The sequence below is a fragment of the Petaurus breviceps genome, unplaced genomic scaffold (assembly GCF_028583685.1).
Source record: "Petaurus breviceps papuanus isolate PSGF00001 unplaced genomic scaffold, PetGlider_PUasm1.0 186, whole genome shotgun sequence".
In the NCBI taxonomy this organism is placed as follows: Eukaryota; Metazoa; Chordata; class Mammalia; order Diprotodontia; family Petauridae; genus Petaurus; species Petaurus breviceps.
Window position 1 is genome coordinate 4,313,575 of NW_027185798.1, and position 26,095 is coordinate 4,339,669.

General features: G+C 44.7%; 1 protein-coding gene across 1 annotated transcript in view; it reads left to right on the forward strand.

The window, feature by feature from the left end:
• Positions 1-10,959: 10,959 nt before the first annotated feature.
• ANKMY1 (ankyrin repeat and MYND domain containing 1) overlaps positions 10,960-26,095 on the forward strand; it is a 139,101-nt gene continuing 123,965 nt past the window's right edge. Inside the window, exons 1-2 of the mRNA XM_069089165.1 lie at positions 10,960-11,075; positions 18,083-18,269. Coding sequence (XP_068945266.1) covers positions 10,960-11,075; positions 18,083-18,269 — 303 coding nt within the window. The remainder of the gene's footprint in view (positions 11,076-18,082; positions 18,270-26,095) is intronic.

A 26,095-nucleotide genomic window follows, 5' to 3' on the forward strand; every position in this document is an offset into this window, starting at 1 on the left:
TTGTGTCAGTGTGGTCACTCCAGTGTCACTAACAAAATGGGTGCCATTTTGTTAAGAGTTCTGGCTTGGGAAAATCTCTCTGCCATCTCTTTGAAGTTTGTTTTCCTCATTTTTATAACTCTAGTCTCCCTGGAACCATGGGATCTCAGGACTTAGAGCTGTAAGAGATTCATTATCTAGTCCATTGCCCTTATTTCACCAGGGTAGGAAACTGAGGCACAGGGGTGAAGTTGACCTGTTGGGGTCAGTTTGAACCTCAATCCCTGTCTTCCCCTGCAGGGACTTCGACACAAATGTGAGAAGTCTCCTCCTACATCGTGGTTCATCCACTTCTCCTAATCCCATGACCCATCTTTAGCCCCCTTCAGTCCCCCATAGGGATGACATGTTGAGTGTCACCACAACCCATCTCTGTGCAGCCTCCAGGATCCAGGGCTCTGAAATTCCCTTCTGTGATCGTGCCTTTCTGTCCTTCCTTCTGCCCCCCTCCTTCTAAAGCTATTCATCACCCCTGACCTAAGCTTTGGTCCCTCCACCCCTCTGTCACCTGGTACCATATGATCCTAAGCAAGTCCCTTCAGGCCTCAGTTTCCTCACCTGTAAAATTAAAGGCTTAGACTAGATGTCTCTAGATCTTTTCCAGGTCCCAGTCTATGATTCATGTGAAAGTTGCTCTGTTGCCCAGGTGAGCTGAGCAGGAAGGCTCCTATGGGAGAATCTTTAGCATTTAAAATAAATAATTAGGGATAAATTGGGGTGAAGTGGGGAGAAGGGGCCCCTAGTCTCTATTAGTAGAGAGAAATATAGGAAGAACTGCATCTCCTCATGGACAGGGCACTGTCTGACATCTTCCCTTAGAGAAAGTGAAAACCCTACTCTCTGAAAGAGAAAGCTTGCCTTGGCAGATACTGGCCTCCCCCGAGAGCAGCACCTGGCACTGCCCTCCAGGACTCGTGGTTGTAAAAGGAGTCAGAGCCCACTGGGAGCATCCCAGGCCTTCAGGAGGGATGGGGAGGAAGCACAGAGGTGGCCATGCCTCTTGACCCTTGCCGGAATCCCAGCTTGAGAAGGCTGCCAGCTTGGGACTGTCGGTGGCTGAGTCTGAGGCTCTATAAAGATAGTGGGTTGCTCATCAGGGAATGTTTGTTTTCAAAAGGCTCTAATTTGGGTTCTAATTTGCTTTCTTGATATGGGATGCTTTGGGGGGGAATTGATGTAAATATAGGGGGAGCAGTGAGGTAATTTCTTCAGGCTTTCTGGGTAGGGGCTAGGTACTAGACAAATGAGAAATCCCCTAAAGTGAACCTGAGCCCTTTGTGTGTTGTGAGAGCCACTTATGTGTGAGCCTGTTGTTAAATTTTCAGTGAGCCATATACCTCAGAAACCAGCAAATTCTCCAAATCAAGGCTCGATTCATTGGTTGATTGCTTAACTTGAGAAAGTTATAGAGAAAATGTTAAAAATGCAGATTACATTTAGCAGTGTATTGGGAATGTGAGTGTGTGTGTGTGTGTGAGATTTTGGAGAACCAGTTGTTAAACATTGACAGCACACCCCTGGCTATGTATGTACTTAGTTCTAGTTCACGGTATAATCACAGTATCCCTGGTTCTTGTAATAACAAGTGCAGGGTTACCTTCCTGAGGTTATGAATCAATCAATAAGCATTTTTTGGGCGCCTCCTAAGTGCCAGGGATATGAAGACAGAGGTGGAACTGTCCCTCCAAGCAGCAGCCTGGGAAATCCCCCTTACTGGGCTGCCTGGTCCTGCAGATTCAGGAGAGCCAGTGCCAAATAAGATAACATCATAAAGTGCTTCATTAAGGTCCTGCTTAAATGTGAGTGACTGAAGAAATATTTCTTCTTGATGATCTTGTGTGGTCTTCTTTGCTAAGGTCCAGGGATTTTAGGGAGGCAGAATATCACCACATAAAGTGGGCTAGATTTGAAGGCAGAAAATCCTTGACCTCGGGCAAATACCTTCCCCTCTGTGGGCCTCAGTTTCCTCATCTGTAAAGTGAGGGGGAGGCCTGAGGGCCCTCCCAGCTGCAGCTCTGAGATCCTTCCTTGCTTTTGGTGCCCAGCCTCACTCCCTTCACTGCTTGAAGCCTCACTCCCACTTTGGAAGAACCTCCCGTCTACGGTCTATATGGCCTCTTGTCTTCCCTTAGCACCGTCCCTCTCTTGGGTCCCAGTGGATTGCTCTAGGGTGGTCCCCTATTTCTCTCTGCCTCTGTTAGCTGCCCTTCAGGAATCTTACCCTTTTCTATTCTCCTGAGATCACCAGACCTCCTCAATTTATGGACTGACTCATAGGCTCATAGATCTGGAGCTGGGAGGGACCTTGGAGACCATTGATCCTAATCCCTTCAGTTTATAGATGAGTCAACTGAGCCATGAAGAGAGTAAATGACTTGCCCAGGGTCACACTGGTAGTGAAGTATCAGACATGGGATTGGAACCCAAGTCTCCCTGATTATAAGAAAAAACTGTGATTAACCCTTGGGCTTTTTATATGTGCTTTTTATGCTGGAAGGAAGGGTGGAAGGGAGGAAAGAAGGAAGGAAGAGAGGGAGGGAGGTAAAATGGAAGGAAAGAAAGAAAGGTGGGAGAGAGAGGGAGGTAAGGAAGGAGGGAATGGAGAGAGGGAAGGAGGTAAAACAGAAGGAAGGAAAGGAATCTCTTTTTTTCCCTTTTTACTAAAACTTAAATACACAAGAAGAAAAAGAAACATTATAAACTTAAATACAAAATAAGAAAAAAAAAGCATGTCATGTGCATAGTAGAACACAAGAGAGGATTCAAAATATATAGCAATAAATCTCCAGTTCCAGAAAGGTTATATAATAAATACCACTCGCTGTGTCTAGAGCTGGCCATCCTTTTTTTTGCTTCCTTTTAAGTTTAGGAAGCTCTAATTAGGTGCTTGCTATGGGCCTGGCACTGTTACAAATACAAGCGGAAAGGACGGCTCCTGCCTTCCAGAAGGCCCCCAGGCACTTATTTCCTTGAGAGAGGGTGTATTACAGACATCCTGGGGGAGGTTTTGTCCCACTTTCCTAACACTCTCTTTCTGAAAGCTCCTTAGGGCTGTCTGAATTGGTTCTTAACTGATCATCTTGGGAGGAAGGGCCTGGTGGAGGCTCCAGCCAGTGGCGTTAGAGAATTAACCTTGAGCACTCCGGGGTCTCTCATGACCCTGAGAGGGAGATGGAGCCTTGTTCCTGGACCCAAGATTTACCTGTGAGGGTAGGGATTGGGATCCGGATTCTTCAAAGCTAATGTGGCTAAATGACATTGACTTTATCTTACCTTGAGATCTTTCCCCTCTGCTCCCCCCACCCCCATGTGGAATATATAACACAAACTCCACACTCCCATGCCAGGCCCCCTCCCCCACCCAATCATGGGCTACAGGATCTGATTGTCTATAAAAGCCGAGGGCATAACATTCAATCTTAACTTTGCGCAGACATTTCTGCAGGGATCAGAGATGATATGATCCAGGTTCATTGCCTTCTGCTAATCTAACTTAATACAGGGCTGGAGCTTGGAGAACCTGCAGGAATGGAGAGTTAATGGGTGTCCATTAGGCCGACAGTCGTAAATATCAGCTGTCTCCGGTGACCTTTAACACAGGCTGGATGGCAGTTAATTCGTGGTATTTCTCTGATGGGTGTCTGAAGTATGGAAATTCCGAGCTGGTGGTTAAAGAGAGAAATCCAAGGGTTTGATAACTGGCCTCTGGGAGGCAGAGCTGACATTCTGTTGGGAAAGTTTAGGAGCCTGGCTTATATATCAGAATCTAATTCTTATGCAGGCCAGGGGCCAAACCACTTCAGTGTGCTGACCAGTCTGCGGCTTCTGTCTCCCATTAGGTAGGGCAAAAGAGGGGAATGATTGCCCCATCACTCACACCCTGCCACAGCTTTGTGCTTGATTAGGCAGGGTTGGGCCATTAACAGCCTTTAGCATTTCTGAGCATTATTTCCAAGAGATTGCCTTTTGTACTGTGTCTTAAATCACGAGCTTCAACTGCCTGGGGAACCAGTGTCTTTGACCTAGGGTGTGGAGTCCTGGAAAGCACACACTGGAGGTGGCATTGGTTGTGTACTTTATAGGTGAACTTCACACAGTCTGACCTGGGCTGCTCCAAGCCTGTAGCCTCCCTTCTTTCTCTTGATCATAACTCAGACAAGAGGCAAGGCTGTGTACGAGGCTGGTCGGAGGAGAATCTCCATGTGCCTTCTGGTTGGGTCCCCCAAAGGGTGACTCTAGTCAATTCTCCCTCCATTGCCCCATCCCCCCTCATGGTTGCCCTGCCATTACCACTGTTCTCTCTTTTTTTTTTTTTTGAAAGCAATTGGGGTTTAAGTAACTTGCTCAAGGTTACATGGCCAGGTGTTTCTGGGTGGGTGCTAAGTGTCTGAGCCTGGGCGGGATTCGATCTCCAGGTCATCCTGACACTGGAGCCAGGGCTCTTCCTCACTGTGCTACCTGGCCGCCCCTACCACTGTTCTCTTAATTGCCAAATTGGATGGCCTCTTCTCAGTCCTCATCTTTGACTTTACAGGATTTGACACTATAACTGGATAATATCTCTTCTTTGGGTTTGCATGACACTGCTCTCTCATGGTTCCCCTCCTACCCATCTGAGCATTTTTCCTTGGTCTCTTTTGCTAGATTATCGTGTGTGTCCTGCCCCCTAACCACGGGAATCCTTCAGGGGGAGTTTAAACATTTAGGGCTGTGCCTAAGGCTGGAGCCTATGAAGGTTCCTGGGGGCAGGGTCGGCCTTAACTTGTCTTTCTAACAACCTCAGGCTTGTTTTAATTCCAAGGAGAGCCTGTTACCCTTAGGGTTGTACTGTGCAACTGGAGACCTGGGCAGATCTTCTGGGGTGCATCTGGGACTCACCAAAAAGAGGGGAATCCACTGTTGAGGGGGAGGTTCCAAGGCTCATGACGGGTCAGCAGAGAAGAAATCTTAGTGGTGGAGGGGCTTTCTTTGTACTCCCACCTCCCGAGTTGTAGGTAGCCCCCAGTCTGTGGCCAGGCCTGTTCTAGCCCTGGGGGCTCGTCCTGTGGCTGTCTGCAGAGATCATGATCCCAGCTGGTTTTCTAGCTAAGCACTTGCTGTGGATTATGGTAGCTGGGAGTAAGCTTGGGTCTGAGCTTTAGTGAATTGTTTTTCATTGAGCCCAGTAAAGCAGAGTGGAAAAGACACAAGACTGAGAGCACAGGGGCTCTTGGTTGGAAGCCTGGCTGAGTAGGGTCATGTCACTTAACTTGTCTGAGCCCTAGTTTTGTCTTCTGTAAAATGGTATTTGTGCTACTGCCACCTAGGAGTGTGGTAAGGAAAGAGTTCTGCTAAAGCTTTAGAAGAATATGAGTTCTTGTTATCGAATTAACATTTCCAAATAGGCTTCAAACTGGATTGTGGTAGTAAATGTTTAACAACAAGCTCTCCAAAAAAGCAGGACATACTTTTAAGAGGGCTCTGTAGTATTAGCATTTTCTCCATTACTTTCTTAAGTCTAGAGTCTAGACTCGACAAATCAACAAAACAATAAATCAAGTCCTGATTTATTATTTAAGAGGGATAAATTGCTGTCCCTACTATGTGCCAGGTACCAGGCTTTGTAGTTGTTCAGTTGTGTCTGACTCTGTGACCCCATTGGGGGTTTTCTTGGAAAAGATACTGGAATAGTTTGCCATTTCCTTCCCAAGATCACTTTACAGATGAGGAAACTAGGGCAAACAGGCTGAAGTGACTTGCCCAGGGTCACACAGCTATAGGAAGTATCTGAGATTGGATTTGAACTCTGTTTTCCTGACTCCAAGCCCAGTTCTCTATCCATTGTGCCATCTAACCTCCCCAAGACATATAAATATTCACACTGAAAATGGAACATTTGCCTCTCAGAGCTGGTAAGCACCTGCTCCAACACACCTGCTGTTTCTGCAGTCAAAGTTGACTTTCTACACAATGGTCATAGATCTCTAGCACTGGAAAGGACTTTAGAGTTGTCTAGTTCAAGCCCTTCTTTGACAGACAGTCGAGGAAATGAGCTCCGAGCTAGTAACAGAATCAGAATCCAAATCCAGGTTTTCTGTCTCCAGATCTGCCATGTTGTTTGTCAGATTTGAGGCTGTGAAATGAACTGGAGGAAAGCCAGCCTGAATTCCTGAAAAGAATATGGTCTGTTTGAAGACTTTGAGGCATATACTATGTAACTGCCAACTGACGACCCAAAGTATGTTTTCAACAGAAGAGCCTATAAGTCTATTATTTGATACACTTGATTTAACAAATGAAATGCTTGCCTGTTGACCGATGATTGCCTGCAACACTGCACTAGAAACAGGCATGGGGGAAATAAGAAGATTAAAAAGAAGACCCAGTTCATACCCTCATGGCCCTCACAATCAAGTGAGAGGAAGGGGATGTAAATTTAAGTAATGATAATACAAAAGAGAACACTGTACTAGGGCCTAAGTAAGAGGGATGTAAGAGGCAGGGTAGATCACGGAGAGAAGATCAGCTTTGGAGTCAGAAAGTCCTGGATTCAAATCCACTCGTGGCACATCACCTCTCAATGCCCCAGGCAATTTCTAAAACTATAGATTGTTGATTTTATTGCTTCCTAAGTTGCAAAAATCACCATTCTAGATGAGAGACATGAAAAGTATAATCTAAGATCCCAGGGTCCGAAACTTCATTTCACCTGGAGAGATCAAGAAAGACTTAAGGGAAGAAGGCCTTAAATTTAATCAAAATTAATTGGACCATTAAGAATGGGTCAGGTAGATGGTAAAGTAGATAAGAGGACTGGACCTGGAGTCAGGAAACTTGAGTTTGAATCTGGCCTCAGACTTACTAGTGTGACTCTGGGCTAGTCACTTAACCATCTTTAAACTCAGTTTCCTCATCTGGCAAATGGGAGAAAGAAATGGCAAGCCACTTCAATATCTCTGCTGAGAAAACCCCAGAAGGGGTCACAAAGAGTCAGACATGACTGAATAAAAAGAATGGGTCAGATTTCACAATCCACCCAAATTCTCCCCTGATTGTAGTGTGAAGGTGACCCCAGGGTTTTCTCCAAGGCTCTGCCAGGGAAATACTTGTTCTAGCAGGTCCTTCCAAGCTGAAAAGGTTTTAAGTACAGGTTTGGTGACATGTGGCTGATGAGTCTAGCTCAGTTTGTAGGGGCTCATCAGTGACAAGTTCACAGATCCATGTGACAGACAGAGTCCATTAGGTGGAGGGGACAGAGGCTGATCCAGCCGTAGGGGGCACGTCTGTACTAAGTGGAGGCAATGCCATGAGCAAAGGTGTTGCAGGAGGAAAATGTTACAATTGTATCACTGAAGTGGGAGCTATCAAAGCACATGGGTGTGCTAGCCAGCTCTTAGCAGTTCACGAGAGAAACAATCATTAAGTTTTCACAGTGAGCTCAGAAATTGGCAAAAGGAGATCATTTGTTTGTTGATTGTCTAGACTTAAGAAAGTGATGGAGAAAAATGGTAAAAAAAAAAAAAAAGTCCTGACTACAACCTCCCATCCCGCCCACCCCGAGCTTTTTGCTAAACATTTACCAGCATACCCATTTCCAGGGGGTGGTGAGTGAAAGGTCCAGTTTGCCCAGAGCATAGAGTAATAGCGAAACCTCTTTGAGGAAGAAGTGCGAGTTGTTTGGAAGGAAAATTCTGTCACGGACCAAGCGCACATGGAGTCTCCTGACTGTGAGGTCTGGGTGCCACATTTTGGGAAGGGCAGTGATAAGCTGAATAGAGTCCAGAGGAGAACATCCAGGAAGGTGAGAGGATGGGAGGCCATCCGGCCACATGGTCCAGGATCAGTTGAAGGAACTGGAGATGAGACTCGGAGGGTGCATCTTTCAAGTTTTTGAAGGGCTTTCCCAGGGAAGGAAGGTATGATTTGTTCTGAGGGGAAGAGGGGAGAACAGAATTGAGGCAAAGTTAGGCTTGCTAGAAGAGCTTCTGAACAATAATTATCTGAAGTGGAATGGGTAATCTTGGGAGGTAGTGGGGTCCCCCTCACAGTCAAGCAAAAACTGGAGGTCTGCTTGTCAATCTGCCAGGGGCTTCATGTTCTAGGTCGAGGCTGGTCAGGTGGACCCAACAGTTCTTTCAGGTTCGAGATTCTGTGACATACCAAAGACCTACAGTTAACAACCTCAGTAAGTGCTTAATAAATATTGACCGATATTTGGGCCAGTTACCCCCCTCCCCTGCCCTGGGCCTCTGTTTCCTTCTCTGTCAAATGAGAGGAGGCCTGGACTAGATGATGGCCTCTGGCGAATCTTCTGGCCCTAGGTCTATGAACCTCAGTTTTCTCACTTGTCAAATGGGAGTCTAAACTGTCTAGACTGGTTGGCCTCTAAAGTCCTTTCTGGCTACAGACCTATGAGCCTCTCTCTGTCCACTGACCAGTCCCTTCCAGCTACAGAGCCAGGACCCCCTCGAATGACGGCCGCAGCCGCAGCAGCGGGGCTGGCCGGAGGAGCAGTCCCTGTGAGGTCATAATCGGAGGTCTTGACGTCCCTTCTTCGGGGTTGGAGCAGGTCCCGGACGGGGCGGGCCGTGGGGGCCCCTGAATGCCCAGCCAGGGGCGGGGCAGCTCAATTGGAAGGTGGAGGAGGGGGCAGTCTGGGCTGTGTAGTAGGGTCTCCATGGAGACGCAGACGCTTTCGCCTCATCCATGGTCAACTAGAGAGGGGTGAAAGGATCGCGGCTCGGGTCTGAAGGGGAGGTTCGCCAGGCTCTGGTGTTTTCTCCCGCTCCACTCCCACCTGAACCCAGCACTTTGGTCTCTGGGGGCGCGGAGCCACAGCAAGGCGGGCGTGGGTTGTTGGACGGTACATGTACGTGGGGCGTCAGTCCCCGGCCCCCATTGCGGCAGTGGTACAGCCCGTCCCGGGGCGGTGGATTGCCCTGTGGGACGGGGGAGCCTAGCTGAGAGTCGCAGAGGGTGCGGGATGCTGGAAAGGGAGGGCTGCAATCTGCGTGCGCGAGCGAGGGGGCGCCCGGACGGAGGACGGGCGGACCGGCGGACCGACTGACTTACACGCGGGTGGGTGGGTTGGGGGAAGAGGCCAGCAGGCAGGTGGACCTCGGCGCTCATCTTCCCCCAGGGCGCGTGGGCTGCCAAAGCTGATCCAGCCGTAGGGGGCACGTCCTACTCCGTTCCCGTATCCGTGGGAGGAGAGCAAGTCTGGGATTGATTAATTCCCACGTGGGAACCAGCTGCGGAGGCTGCTTTCCGAGGTGCGCCAGCTGTGCTTGGCAGGGGTGTGTGTGCGCGCTCACGGGATCCCTCACTCTTGAGTTGCTGTGGCTCACGCATTCTTTCAGAAAGTGGAGAATATACCCAAGGCAACATTCTGTGGAGCGGAAAGTGATTTTTTTTTTTGAGGGGTGTGTGGGGGAAGCCCCTCTGTGATTGTTCATCTGTATATATATAAATGAACGTATTCTGAATGGTTATGGGGTGTATTAGATCTATCTAGAGCTGGAAGGGGCCAGAGGGACCATCTCCTACAATGCCTTCATTTCACAGATGACCAAAGTCGGGCCTCGAGAAGGGCAGTGACTTGACCAAGGTCACACAGACCGAGCTGGACTTCAAACCCAGCCACATCTTCAGATTTCCAATCCACCTGAAGCTGCTGCTCCTATGTATTGCAGTTCCATTCTGTCAATGGAACTGCTTGCTCTAAAGAGATGGTCCTCTGGGTGACCGGGCTGGTGCCATAAGAACAAGCTTGATGTGTTGGAAAGAAGAGCAGGCTTGTTCTGGTTAGTCTCAGAGGGCAGAACCAGGAACCTTGAGTAGAAAGAGATCCTCCTGGATCAGAGGGTCTAAGTTCAGGTCCTGGCTTTGCTTCTTCCCAGTTGGGTAACCTTGGGCAAATCCCTTAACTTCCCTGGGCCTCAGTTTCTTCATCTGTAAAATGACTAGAAGGCTCCTGCCAGCTCTTGACCAGTGTTCCTATTAAACAGGAATAGAGGGAGATTTGGGTTTCTTTCATCTCCCTTCTAAGCATTAGAGCTGTCCACGAGGCCTTGGGGAGGTCGTGGCTTCTCTCAGAAGTCTTCTGGGGAAGGTGGGATGGTCACTAGCCTCCTAGATTGCAGGGGGGATCCTCTTTCAGGTTTGGGTTGGATCATATATGGTTTTGCAAGTCTTCCAACTTGGCGTTTACAGAAATATCTTATCAGTTTATTCGTCTAACTAAGCCATTTGTGTGTGTGTGTGTGTGTGTGTGTGTGTGAATGACCACACAGTTTTTAATCACTTATAAGTGATATTCCTGAAAGTTACAGAGTAACCCAGCTTTCCCAGTGTATGAATTCAACGATTAAACAGGATGCCATAGTAACCAATCATATACAATTTCACTGAAAGAGTATCCTGGTGTATTAGATAAAACTCTTGCTGTTCCTTTGTTCCTTTCCCTGCAGGGAATTGGATGAAAGAGAACCTTTTGTCAAGGTCACGAAATTTGGGGGGAAAACTCTTCAGGGGAGACTGAGCTCCATAAACTGGTCCTTTAAGCAACAGGGATGTTTGCTTTGCTGTCTGCTTTTTCTCATTGAAGGTGTCCCTGTGGCAAGCTAGGCATCAGAGGGCTGCTGAGTTCTAGAGATCTCCTTCTAACTCACTGAATGGCTCCTGTCCATTTATAGGCTTTGTGAAGGCGAGGAGCTTTACAAGTGCTGATCACTCACTAAATAGAAGACCAGGGATCAAAGGGTAGGGTTTGAAAGGGGAGCGCATAAGGTCAGGGTTTTTTTCCTGGGTGAATCTTAGCAATGACTGTCCATTTCTAACGTGTCAGTCAGTGGCAGATTCCTGTATGAAGTCTGAGACCTTTCTACTTGTCCTTCTAGGTCAGCTGAAGAAGAAGCTGCTAAAAGTGCTTTTGCAAACATGATGAATCCTGAAGTTTTTACCCAGGGGGATATTAAACCCTTAGTGCATAGCACTATCAAATCTGCTTATTCCAGAGAAGACAGGTCCATGGGTGATCTGAAATATTTCTCCAAAAGGTGTTGTATCAATTTGTTACATGGCATCTTTTTTATGGAGGGGGTAATGATTACTGGAGTTAAGCATGATCCTTACATGTCAATACATGCCAGGCACTTGGAACAAACATCCGAAGAAGGAAGCTGTTTCTGCTCTCCAAGGTGTACATTCTAATGGGACAGATATGTGCTCTCTATTGTTGGGACATTTGTCATCTAGAACATAGTAGGTATTTAATGAAAGTTGATTGATTGACAGGGATTTCACATTCAGATTCCCAGAAGTCAAATCAAAGCTTATGCATGGTCTAAAACCTTTAATCTTAGGAGATGAACTCTAATTTATCTGGTATATGTGTGTATACACACATACATATATATAGCTTATCTGCCCCCGCCCTCCATTAGACCATGATCTCCTTGAGATTAGAAACTGTCTTTTGGCTTTCTTTGTGTCCCCAATGCTTGGCATAGTGCCAGGCACATAGATGCTTTGATAAATGCTTTTTGACTTGTTTTGGTGTGACTTTACCACCACCCCTCCCCCCCTTTTCCAACCACTCTGTTGGCTGCTACAGTAGAAACAGAAGGGAACCTCCCTGGACTGGGGGGGGGGACATTTTGTATTTTTCTTTGCTTCATGGACTGCTTTCATTAAAGAATTAATTTCCAAGTTGGCAGCCTTTTGGTGATGAGCTTCTGTGTCCTTAACTAGGTTAGCCCTTGAAAAATTGCCTCAATTTGTTAATGGGGCCTTCCTGGAAACCTTTCCAGCAAGTAGAGCCTGCCAGAAAAGTTTCTCTGATAAAAGTCTCATTTCCAAGATATATAAAAAATTGATTCAAATTTATAAGAATAATAACCATTCTCTGGTTGAATAAAGTGAATAAGACCAAAGGATATGGATGGGCAGTCTTCAAAGGAAGAAATCAATAGCCATGGGAAAAAATGTTCCAAATCCCTAATAATTAGAGAAATGTAGATTAAAATTTTTCATTCCCACCAGGTTGGCAAATCTGATAAAAGAAAGAATTGACAAATGTTTGAGGGGTAGTGGGAAGACAGACACATTTAACGAATTTTGATGAAACTATGAATTGGTCTAGTCATTCTGGAAAGAAAAGTCAGCATCCCTTGTGAACCAGGTCTACCACTCTTAGGCTTAGACTCCAAAGAGATCAGAGAAAAGGAAAAAGGACCTGCAGATACAAATATGTTTATAGCAGCTCTTTTTGTGATAGCAAAGAACTGGAAACTAAAGGGATGCCTATCAATTACCCCAGTTTGTGGCTGAACAAATTATTTCATGTAAGTGTGATAGAATACTACTGTGCCATAAGAAATGATGACAGGGATGGATTTGGGGGAAACCTGGAAGATTTGTATGAAGTGATGCAGAGTGTGAAGGGAGCAGGACCAGGGGAACAATGTATATATCATAACAACATCATTGTAAAAATTAACAAATTTGCATATCTTAAGAACTCTGATCCATGCAATGACCAACCACAAATCTGGAGGATTGGTAATGAAGTATACTCCTTATCTCCTGATAGAGTGGTGATGAATTCAGGTTGCAGATTGAAACATGTAATTTTTGGATGTGGCCAATGAGGAAATTTGTTTTGCTTGCCTATGCATATTTGTTACAAGGGTTTTTTTTTTTAATTTTACCTTTTTCATTTAAATAGGGGTAGGTAGATGAGATTAAACCAAGATGGCAGAGAGAAGCCAGGAAGTTGCCTGAGCTCTTCACAATTTCCCTTGGAAACAATGTTCAATTACATCTCTAAAAGAATTTTAGAGTAACAGAATTGACAAAGAGAGTGAAAACAATTTTCCAGCCCAAGATAATTTAGAAGGACTACAGGGAAGATCTCTCCCACTTGGGTCAAAGGGGAATGGAGCCCAGCGAGCAAGTGACATCTAGGCAAACCACTGGGAGGCTTTTAGTCACAACAAAGATCAATAGCTGAGGCCCCAAGGTCCTGGCTTAGCAGGCCAGTTGTGAGGCCACCAGCCCCAGCGCAGTAGGCACTGCCATTTTTGGAACCCAGGAGCACGAGAGGCTTGACTAGGATGGCCCACCCTATAGTGTGCAAGCTGCCAGACCCAAAGGCCCTGGCACAGACCCTTGATATGACCAGGCCCCTGGCTCCCCAGTGCAAGAATCTTGGGACAGGGGGGCCGGAGCCAAGATGGTGGAGTAGAAGCAGGATCTCCCCGCTGCTCCAGGTTCCACCTTCCCCAATCCATGTAAAAAGAGGACTGTAATAAAACTTTGGAGCTGCAGAACCCACAAAATGACACAGAGAAGCTAACCTCCCACAGAGGACAGCCTGGCAGGCTGGCAGGAATCGGCTAGCATGGTGCTCTGGGAGCTGAGCCCAGCCCCACTCTGCGGCTTTAGCCCAAGGGTGGGCCTGACCAGCCAACGGCTGGAGGGACCCTAGATCAGCAGCAGCTGTGGCCGTTTCTAGAATTATCAACACACAGATGCGAAGGACAAAGTGAGAGGTCAGTGCAGTTCTGCACTTTGGGACCAGTAAGTGGGAGTGTGTGGCTTTTGCCCCTGGGGGCGAGAAGCTGCTGAGACACTGGCACAGCCAGCCAGCAGCAAGTGGCAGATTCAGCTCCTCGCCTGCAGAGTGTAGGGGGACCAAACACCAGTCTGAGGGGTAATTGCTCTTTAACCTGCTTGGATCTGGATTGCAGTCTAGGGTGGAGGTCCTGGGGTGTGTGTCCAGCTTTCCAGAGCGTGTGGAGACCTCAGAGAGGGCACCTATCTAATACCTCCAGCAGCTGAGAAAAACCCAGCATTTGGGACGAAAGCTCCTCTGTCTGGTGGCAAAGGAAACAAAGCAGACAGAAGATTCCAACATTAGACTCCTATTTTGGGGATAAAAAGGAGCAAGGCATGGAACAGGCAGAAGAGAGTGAAATCAGAAGTCCTGCACCAAAAGCTCCAAAGGAAAATATGTCAGATGGAAAAAGAATCTCAAAAGCTTAATGAGGAGGATCATTGCATCAGAATTAGACTGGAGCAAATGGAAGCTAATGACTTTATGAGAAATCAAGATGCTGTTAAACAGATCCAAACAAATGAAAGAATAGAAAGCAATGTGAAATATCTCATGGGAAAAACCACTGACCTGGAAAATAGATCCAGGAGAGAGAATTTAAAAATTATTGGACTACCTGAAAGCCATGATCAAAAAAAGAACCTAGAAATCATCCTCCAGGAAGTTTTCAAAGAAAACTGCCCTGATGTCTTAGAACCAGAGGGCAAAATAGAGGTTGAAAGAATCCAACAATTACCTCCTGAAAAAGGTCCCAAAAAGAAAACTCTTAGGAATATTATAGCCAGGTTTCAGAATTCCCAGATTAAGGAGAGAATATTACAAGCAGCCATGAAGAAACAATTTGAATATTGTGGAAACACAATCAGGATAACCCAGGATCTGACAGCTTCTACACTGAGGGATCGAAGGGCTTGGAATATGATATTTTGGAGGTCAAAGGAGCTAGCATTAAAACCAAGAGTCACCTACCAAGCAAAACTGAGTATCATGTTTCAGGGGAAAATATGGTCATTCAGTGGAATAGAGGACTTTCAAGCATTCTTGCTGAAAAAATCACAGTTGAATAGAAAATTTGACATTCAGATACAAGAAGCAAGAGAAGCATGAGAAGGTAAACACAGGGAAAAGAAATCATAAGGAACATATCAAAGTTGAACTATTAACATTCCTACATGGAAAAACAATAATTGTAACTTATGAAACTTTTCTCAGTAGTTGAAGGTATTAGAAATATATATATATATATATATATATATATATGTAAAATGAGCTGGAGAAGGAAATGGTAAACTGCTCTGTATTTTTTTTGTCAAGAAAACCTTGCAGTGGGGTTACAAAGAATTAGACATGACTAAAAAATGACCGAATAACAAAACCAGAGTTTAACTCTCCACTGTCAGAGTCTTTGAAAGTGAGGTCACTGCCATGCCACAGTGAGGTATTGGAGCAGGACATGGTGGAGGTGACTCATGGGGCCTTGTTGCTTAGGAGTCATGCTAATCTCTGTTAATCTGATCTTGGCATATTTGCTGGTGACTCCCCTCATAAGCATGCATAGAGCCACCATCCTAGTTCAAACCCTCATTCCCTCTTTCCTGAACTATGGTAATACCTTCCTCATTAGTTGTTCTGCCCCAGGTCTCTGTTCCTTCTCCATCTACCCTCCTCAGAGCTGCCAAAAGCATTACTGTAAACCCAGGTCTGACCATATCAGTCCTCTCTTCAATTTACAATAGCCCCCTTATACCTCCAGGACCAAGTATAATTCTTATGTCTGGCATTGAAAAGCCTTTCATAACCCAGATTAACCCACCTTTCCCAGCCTTATTCTGTATTATTTTTCCCTTTGTACACTATATAGTCCAGCAATTTTACTGTCCATTTTACTGTTCCTTACACACAATGATTCATTTCCTGTTTCTGCACATTTGCATTGGCTGTATCCCATGCCTGGGATGTACTCCTTCAGCACGGAATCCCTAGTTTACATCAAGACTCAGCTCAGATGCCTCTGTGTGAAGCCTTTCTTCTTCCCTCCAACTGCTGGTACCCTCCTCTTGCCCCCAGTTATCTCCTGTCTCTTTTCTATATACTTTTCAATTTACCTCTTGTCACCCCCAGCTAGAGTGGGAACTCTTTGAAGGCAGGGATTGTAACGCATGCTGGTGGATCAAAGTGAACAGTCAATCAGGATGATCTTCCTATTTTTCCTTCTCCAATATCTACTCTGATGTTTCATGCATTGGCCTTGAGGGTGACACTGGCTTAGATCATACTTCGGTCTGGAATGGACCTCAGAGATCGTTGGGTGAGGGATTCCTAACTTGGGATCCCTCAGCTTTCTTTTTTTTGGTGAAGCAGTCAGGGGTAAGTGACTTGCCTAGGATCACACAACTAATTGGTGTCAAGTATCTGAGACTGGATTTGAACTCCTGTCCTCCTGATTTCAGGGCTGGTTCTGTATCTACTGTGCCACCTAGCTGTCCCCCTCAACCTGTTTAAAAAATTTTGGACAACTCCATTTTAACATAATCAGTTTCCTTTGCAATCCTGTGCATTTTATTTTAAACATTTAAAAACATTCTAGGCTAGGGTATGGTTGCATATCCCTGTAGTTCCCAGAGGCTGGAATGGCTGAAGATGGTGGGGATTTTTCTAAGTTGCTCTAGGGTCTTATACATGAATGTTTGTGCTGTTTGAGGACAAGCCTAGCTAAATTTAAAGAGTTTCATTACCACAAGGTCTGCTTGGAGGTAATCATTTGTTTGGGGGAAGGGGAGGGCAGAACCTCAGGAATAAAGTTACCATGTAAAAGGGGACATCCCTCAGACCCTTCACTAAGCCACACAGAAGAATGGCAGTCTGCATCGGTGCACCGGGCCCCTGCAGCAATGAAATCAGAGCCTTGACGTCTTACTGATGTAATTACTAGGGTCAATTAGGGTAAGTGATGGTACAAAGGGAACTGAATCTGGTGCCCTGGGATCAAATTCCTCTTCTGACCCTTATTCCTGGCACAACTTTGGGCAAGTCAGCTTTTCTGGGCCTCAGTTTACCCACTTGTAATGTGAAGGGGTTGGACATTATGACCTCCCAGGGCCCTTCTAACTTTACATCTGTGATAGGAGTTTCCTAAGTATTCTGCCAAGTCCAGCTGTCAGTGTCTTAACATCTAGATTCATTTCCCCACCCATATAGAATTAATATTTTTTGGAAAAAAACAGTTATTTCTATTCTCTTCCTCCTCAGCTTCCAAGTGTCTCCTTTCCCCAGATCGACTATTTTGTATTTACTTTGTATAAGTTTTACATTTATTGATATGGGCACATGTTTTGGCCAATAGGATGTAAGCTCTGTGAGGCAGGAACCATTTTGTTTTTGTCTCTTTGTTTTGAGTGCCTGGCTGTGGTGCCTGGGCAGCTGGGTACTGTAGTGGATAGAGCTCTGGGCCTGGAGCTAGGGAGATTCATCTTACTAGCTGTGTCACCCTGGACAAGTCACTTCACCCTGTCTTCCTCAGTTTCCTCACCTGTCAAATGAGCTGGAGAAGGAAATGGCAAAGCCCTCCAGTATCTTTGCCAAGAAAACCCCAAGTGGGGTCACAAAGAGTCCAACACGACTGAAAGACTGAACGATGTAAAACCTTGGTGCCTGCTACATAGTAGGAATTAATAATGCTTGTGGAATAAGTGAATGAATAGAAAATGTAGGTCAAGGCTTGAAAGAGCCCTGAAAATCTGTGATTCTGGAATGCCTCAGTGAGGTTAGCTTTTCTGTAGGTAGTGTCATTCTGGTACAGCTTAGTTAGATATGCTGGATTTCTCTACTGAAACTTTCTTCAGTAATGGCTCCCTGCCCACAGGTCATTAGCATTCTCTTTACTGTTATCTTCATAGGCAAAGATGGTTCAATAAATTTATTGAGAGAATATTTCATCCCTAACCCTGTTCCAGGGACTTGGGAATATGAAAAAGAATTAGGCGGCACCAAATGGGCAGAGAAGAATTGTTCTGTCTGTAGAGTTCACTGGTGTGTAGGGAGATCAAATCTGCTTCCTTGTCATATTAGGACCACTCTGGGCCAGCCCGGACTAAATTGATCGATAGGTTATCGGAGGATCTTGGGCCAATTTGGCCAACTCTCATTTTATAGATGAGGAAACCAAGACCCAAGGAGCTTAACTGAGGGTCCTTTGATGCCTAGGCTCTTTCCACTGTAACCCCCTGCCTCTATGATTAAGGAACAAGTTAGAAACATTGTTTTTGGTGTCCACTGAACTGGATTTTATTGTCTAACCTATATTCAAGGGCTAAACAATATATACCATATAATGTCAGTGGTGGCGGGGAGGGGTGCTGGGAAGAGTCATCAGTTGGGTCCTGGAGTGTTACTACCTGCCTTTGGGTTTGGCTCTGACTTCTTCACCTTTCCCAATTGTTGTCCTAGGGACATCATCACAACAGATGAGGACAGTGATGAGAGGGAGTCGCTGGGATTGCCCGAACCAGACGTACAAGATTATATCCAGCGGGTTTATGGTGTACAGGAATGGCCTGATGGCTGTATATACAAGGGGGAATTTGGGCTTAACATGAAGCTTGGATTTGGACTATTCGAATGGAGCAATGGTGAGGTAAATTATTTAAGTAAAAAAAATATATTAAGTAAATCATTTATGCTTATTTTGTGCCATTAGGAGACTGAGAGTTTGCCTCCCATTTGTTGCCAGTAATGGGTTTTCCATACAGTTTTAGGGAATAGTTTGTACTCATTGATACTAACAATAGGAAATAATTTTATTTATTGGAGAAGCAAGATACACCCTTACATCAGGCAGGCCCTTTGCTTTTCATTATTTTTATTGATCTGACGGGTTTGAGGTAATAACCTCAGACTTGTGTTACTTTGCATTGCTTTGATAATTAGATTAGACATTTTTTTTTTCAAATGACTATTAGCAACTTGTCATCTTTTGGGAATTTTCTATTCACATTTTTCGACCATTTCTTCTTTGGGATCTGGGGTTGCCTTAGCACATTTTCAAACATTTCTTTGTATGCTTTGGAGCTATAACTTTTTGTTCATTATCACCATAAACATTTTCCCTTTTGATTCTTTTGTTGCGTGGACTTTTTGTTTTATTTAATCAAGCACATCTGTTTTCTTCTTAATTTCCTCTGTTTCTCTAATAGATAAAAGTTGTCTTCTTCCTTCTATTGAAATAACATTATTCTAATTTCTTCCCTTCTAAAAATTATTTAATTTTTAAATGTACGTTTATTACCAGGCTAGAATTCCCATGAGATATATAGTGTGAGATACATGTTGAAATCTTAAGGCCCATCACACTGCCTACCTATTCTCGCAACTATCTTTGTTAAATAATCTTTTCCCCGTTTTCATTTTTTAAAAGATTTACCAGTCAACTTTTGTGTGCATTTGGTTGCATGTTGATCATCTTTGTTCTTTTTATTGATTTGTTTTTGCTGAACAAAATTATATTTTGCTTATTTTGATTATAACTGCTCTGAAATATGTTTTAAGATCTGTGAAAACAAGTCTAATCCATTAGCCATTTTTAATAGGTTTTTCATATCCTTGACCATTTTTTCTATTTATTATTTTTTAAAAATAGGTATTTTGGTTTGTATCGCATCAAATATGTACATTTTGAGCTTGCAGTGTTTTGTTTTGTTTTTGCTAGATAGCTCAGCTCATCCATGAACACTGACTGTCCTTTCAGTTATTCTAGGCTTTACTTATTTCTGCCATTATAAGTTTCATAGTTGTCCTGATCATGTCTTTTTCATGTGTATGTCTAAGTAAAGTAAATTCCCAATATGAGAAAGTTTTTGCTGTTATAATGGGGATTTCATAGGGTTACAGATCCAGAGAGGAAGGTCACTCAAAAGCCATCTGGTTGAATTCCTTCATCTTATAAGTGATGAGGCTGAGGCCCACAGACATAGAGTCATTTGTCCAAGCACACCTAGATCATTGGGTTCTAGGTCTAGGGCTGGAAGGGACCTTAGGTATGACTTAGTTCAACCTCCTCAGTTTACAGTTAGAGAAACTGAGGCTCAGGAATCTTAAGTGACTAGACCAAGGTCATTCAGTTCATAAGCATCAGAGATTGGATTGGATTGGATTCCAGGTCCTCTGACACCAGGGTTAGGGCTCTTTCTACTGAGAAGAACATGATGTAGTGATAAGGGGGCTCTGGATCTGGAGTCAGGAAGATCTGGGTTCAGATCTTGTCTCAGAAACTTACTAGTTGTGTGATCCCGGGCAAGTCATATAACCTCTCTATGCCTCAGTTTCCTCATCTGTAAAACCATGGGCTTTTAGAATCTCAAAAGAAATAATGAAATAAAAAACGTGGGAAGGAAAGGGACTTGGAAGTACCAGATCTCAAATCATACTTTGTCAGTTGGTCATTTCAGTCACGTCTAACTCTTCCTGACCCCACTTGGGGTTTTCTTGACAGAGATACTGGAGCTTTGCCATTTCCTTCTCCAGCTCATTTTACAGATGAGGAAACTGAGGCAAACAGGGTGAAGTGACTTGCCCAAGGTCACACAGCTGGAAAATGTCCGAGGCAGGATTTGAACTTAAGATGAGACTTCATGACTTCAGGCCTGGTGCTCTGTGCACCATGGCACCACCTAGCTGCCCTAAAGTATACAACAAAGCAATACAAAATGAAATACAAAATCAAATTGATTTGGTTCTAGGTAAGAAATAGAGAGATTGATCCGTGGAATGGATTATATACACAACAGCAGAAGCAAATGACTGCAGTGGACTAGTGTTAGATAAAGCTAACGATAATAACTGCTGGGGTAAAAATTCACTATTTGGCCCAAACTTCTGGGCAAATCAGGAAGCTGTCTGTCGTAGACCAACATCTAGTCCCATTAACCCAGATAAGCTTCAGATGTGTACACAACTTAGCCCTCAGGGTGACATAGTTAGAGGAAGAAGAAGGAAATTACCTTTTGGATCTCTGGATGGGGAAGAGTTCACAACCAAAGAAAGGAGGGGAGAATCACAGAAAAAAAGGACAACTTTGATTACATAAAATTAAAATGTTTTTGTGCAAAAGACCCCAGTGCAGCTAAAATTAGAAGAGAAGCAGGAAACTGGGGGCATATCTTTGTAGCAAAGTTCTCTGATCAATGTCTACCGTCCAAGATGATTCAAATGTATAAGAGGAGTTCCCCAACTGACAAATGGTGAGAGATAGGTAATTTTCAGAGGAAGAAATTCAATCTATCAATGTCCATTTGAAAAAAAAATGTTCCAAACCACTAATAATGAGAGAAATGCAAATGAAAGCAGCCCTGAGGGTTCTACCTCACATCCGTCACATCAGCAAATTTGACAAAAAGGAAAATGACATGTTGGAGGGGCTGAATGCAAACAGACACATTGATGTGCTGTTGATGGAGCTGTAAACTGGTCCAGCCATTGTGGAAGGCAATTTGAAACTGTGAATGAATAGTCACCAATCTCTGCAATCCCCTTGAACAATAAGCAATAAGAGAAGTAGGGATATACTCAAAAGATATCAAAGAAAGAAGAAAAGGACCCACGTGTACAAAAATACTTGTAGCAGTTCTTTTTGAACTGAGGGTGCCCATCGATTGGGGGCTGGCTGAACAAATTATGGTATATGAATATATAGTAATACAATTGTGCTGTAACAAATGGCAAAGGGGACTATTTCATTGACAACTGGGAAGACCCATATGAACTGATGAAGAGTGAAGAGAAGGAAGCACACAATAACAGTATCATAAAGACCAACAGCTTGACCATCTTAAGAGCTCAGATCAATGCAATGACCAGTCACAATTCCAGAGGATTAATGATGAGGCATGCTACCCCTCTCGTGATAGAGGGATGAAGGACTCTGGGTGCAGCATGAGCTGTACTTTTTGGATATGGTCAATGGAGAGATTTGTTTTCCTTAATGATGCACATTTATTACCAAAGTTTTCTTTTTCTTTCTTTTTGACTTTCTCTCTCTCTCTCTCTCTCTCTCTCTCTCTCTCTCTCTCTCTCTCTTACTTTCTCCTTCCAATTGGGAGAGGGAGAGTATGGGATGGAGATAAAATAGGATTTTGTAAACTGATTTGGGTTGGATTTGTTATCTTCTTAAGGTACTGTCTACTCCTAAATTTATGACCCTACAGTCCTATAGCCAAGCTGGAAAAGGAGAGGGTAGCAAGAGGCTGCAGTATCCATTACAATTTTGCTATGTAGGAAACCAGTTGTATTATGGAGAAATCTTCCTCAAAAATTGGTCTACCACATATGTGACCAATTGGAGAGTCCTTTGGGTTGATAAGCTCAGCATTTAGAATGCAAATGATCTATAGGAGTGTTAAGCCTCTTAGCACTCCAAGACAGTATTAATTTAATCAGGTAATCAGGGTGAATTACTTTAATCAGATAATCAGATAAATTCCTCTCCAGAGAGTAGCAACAGTCAAGAAATGGTAGATTTGATTGGAAAGTCAGTGAAGAAGGGGGAGTGATTTTGGATTGTGGTCAAGGGAGCTTGGATGAAAGGTGAAGATTTTGTGTAGTAGAGGTGCTCATGCCTGAATGTGGGGGAAGTAGAATTCTGGGAAGAAGATGGGAACAGTTCAAACACAAACCTGTAGGCCCCGGGCCCTGGTGCAGTCAGCTATACCTCTGCCAATCATTAGGTCTGACTTTTGGTGGCAGCACATTAGACTGGTGATTGCGTTAAGATTCAGGATTAGCTTGGTAGGGAACAAACCTCAGTTTCCTCAGGCTGGTCTAGGCCTCTTGAGGTCAATCTCTTATTGCCTTCAACAGAGAGAAGGAGGTTAAGTGACTTGCCCAAAGTCACACGGCTAGTAAGTGTGTCAAGTGTCTGAGGCTGGATTTGAACTCAGGTCCTCCTGACTCCAGGGCTGGTGCTGTATTCACTGCACTACCTAGCCACCCTGACTCACACTTTCTTGTGTGAAGGGAGTCAGTCAATAAACATTTATTAAACACCTACTATGTGCCAGGCATGGTGCTGGTTCAGTGGAAGAAAGAACACAAAGTGGCTTGAAAGTCAGAGGACCTGGGTTCAAATCCTATCTCTGATACTTTTGTGACTTTAGGCAAGTGACTTAAATAACCTGGGACTCTGTTTCCTCCTCTGTAGGAGGAGGAGTTTCCAGCCCCAGACCTATGATTCTATGGTCCATTACTCTTGAATGCCCGGTGAAAACCTTTGTGAAAATGAAGATGCCGGCTCTGTTCCTAGCACGACGTCATCAATTCACATTTACCAATAGCCATCTACCCTTCCCTCACTGTGCAACATGATATTCAGGCGTGAACTGAGATGCTGTGTCCTAAAAGTGCACTCCTTAAAAATACAGCCATGCGGGACTCAGGAGAAAACTACTAAAAGTTCTCAGAAGCAAATGATCTCTCTCTAGGGACTGAGACTGATGCTGTCTTTTGGATGGAAAAGGACTTTGGACTGTTCCCCTTGCCCTGCAGTAATGCCTTTGATCTGCTTGACCCCTGGTGGGGGCCACCTCGATGGTTATTTAGTGTCACGGTGGCTTTCATCAGTCTTTTTGTCCCCTCGTCACCCAGTGATGCAGTGATGTCCCCATCTCCCCATTTGTAGGCAGCTGGAAGTTAGATCCTGAAAACACTGAAGTCTTCAAGGAAGAATAACTCCCACTTATAGATCATGCTTTAAGCTTCCCATAGTGTGGGTACTCTGATGACTGCAGCCTTGGAGAAGTTTCCAGGACCTGATCTCTGGTCCAGCAATACACCCTGGATGGCTAATAGGGTTGCATCTGACAGTCTGTAGGTAAAATGTCTAACAACCAGGGTGTGCTCCTCTCTCTCTCTCTCTCTCTCTGTCTCTGTTTCTGTCTCTCCCCCTTCTCTCTCTCTCAAAGACGACAGGATGTACTTTTAAGTTTAATCTTCATTATTGATGCTTTCTTCATCACTCTCCTAAGTCTAGACAACCAACAGACAACAAATCATGGTCTGATCTGAAGCCTTTGCAGATTTCCGTGGTGCAGATGCTCACACTGAAAATTGAACCATTTTGCTCTTGAGAGCTGTCTCCAGCACTCCCCTGGCTCCCATTTCCCCAGTTCAGTTCAATAAACTGTTATGAAGACATCCTGCTAGGCACTGGGGGAGACAAAGGCAAAAACAAACACATTTTTCAAAGAGTGTCTGTGCTGCTGGGGGCGGGGGTGGGGAGATAGTGCCTTCCCTCCTCCCTCCCTCTGCTTCTGTGAGCCTCCACCTTCTACATGAAGCTTTTCCCCAACCCCTACTGATGTACTCCTGGACAAATTACCTTGTATTTATTTGATATGTAACATCTATCTATCTACACACACATATACACACGCACACACATGTGTATAGATGCATATATGTATACGTGGGTGTATATATAAATTTACATATGTATATATGTTTATGCATAAACACATATATACACATTTATATGTAGATTCAGGATGTCCCAAAAATTTTGGTGCAGGTTTGTTTTAATTGGGGAAAAAACACACCGCAGTAAGACTTTTGGGAAGCACTCATTGGAAGGTAAACTCCTTGAGGGCAGGGACTGTTTCACTCTGGTCTGTTTCCCTAACAAATGCTTATGGATGGATTGCTGTCCACAGAGAGAAGGTAGGGAGAACCCTACAAAGTACTCTATGAATATCTTATGAAAGGTCACCTTGAACCGGGGGATGGTGAATCAGGGAGGGTTTCATGGAGGAGGCAGCGTCTGAGTTGGGCCTTGAAGATAGCTAGGGAAGCTAGAGAGGTGGAGATGATGAGATATCATTCAGGGGTGGGGCCACAGAGTGTGGCAATATGTGGGGAAGGGGACACGGCATGGTAAGTTTGGGGGCCAATGAGTAGTCTGGTATAGATGGAAAGTAGAAAAAAGTAAATCAGCATGCCTCATCTATGCCAGGCATTATGTCATGGACTTGGAAATGCAGAGACAAAAACGAACATGCTTGGGGGCTTGCATCCTATGGCATGTGTGATTGGAAGCTGGGATGCAGCCAATAGACACGGACATGTGGGCAGGTGATTTGGAGGGAGGCATGAGCAGCCAAGGGGGCCAGGGAAAGCCTCCTGTGGAAGTGGGGGAGCTTGTGTTGAGATTTTTAGGTGAGCAGAAAGTGCCCTTCCAGCAGCAGGAAGGGCAAAGGGGACAATTTGCACAGACGTGGAGATAAGATATGGAAACCCGTGTGAGAGGAATAGCAGGGAGGCCACTGTGGCTAGAATATAGAGGGTGTGCTTGGGGTAATGGGTAATGATACATAACGAGCCTGGGAGGGCCAACTAGAGCCAGGCTTTCAGAGGATTTGGTTCTGGATGCATCAGGGAGTCACTGGAGCATATAGAGGACGGGGCACAGGCAGACCTGTGCTTTAGGGAGACGATGGATTGAAGGAGGGAATGAATGAAAGCAGGGAGGCCAGTTAGGAGAGTCTGAGTGTGTGGGACAAGGGCCTCAACCAGAGTGACAGCTTTGTGGGTGGGGAGAAGAGGACATATGTGAGAGGTGCTGGAGAAGAATCAATGATAACATTTGGTGACTTCCTCATTAGACTTGACGGAGGAGAGAAGAGGAGGAATTGAGGATGACTCCAAGGTTTTGAAGCTGATTGAGTGGAAGGATGGTGGGGGCCCAACAAAAAGGGAACTGAGGAAAAGCAGTGGGTTGTGGAGAAAAGCTGATGAGTTCTGATTTGCCCGTGTTGAGTTTTCGATGTCTCTATAGAAAAGCCAGTAGGAAATGACTAATAGTTAGTGGGCGACTAGAACTCAGGAGAGGGTTGGATACATGCATAGATCTGGAAATCTGTCTGCAATAGAGACGATAATTAAACCCATGAGAACATGAGATCATTGAGAGCATAGAGAGAAAAGAGAAGAGGGCCTAGGACTGAGAATTGGGGATGTTAGATATTCTCCCAGATGCTCTGAATGTGGTGGTGGTTTCTGCTTAACTGGGTGTTCTGAGTGTGTGTTCTAAGGGATGGCAGACAGAGGGACGAGGAGGGGGATGTCTAGGAATAACTGTGATGCCAAAGAAAAGGCATCAATAAAACTTAACGCCATATTCCCCCAACCCCAAGAAAAGGGTCATGTTCAGACTACGTCTGGTATATTTATTATACTTCCCTACCCATTTTGGATACCATGCTCTCATGGATATTGATGAACCAGAGAGTGGCCTAAGGAGGTTGATCAGGATGATGAGGGATCTAGAAGCTGTGTCATTTCAATTAAGCCTTCAACAAGCTTTAGTTAAACAACTCCTGTGTGCAAGACATTGTGCTTGGCCCCCGAGACACAGATAGAAAGGATGAAACAAACCCTACTTTGAAGAATCTTATATTCGAATGGGAAAGATAACAT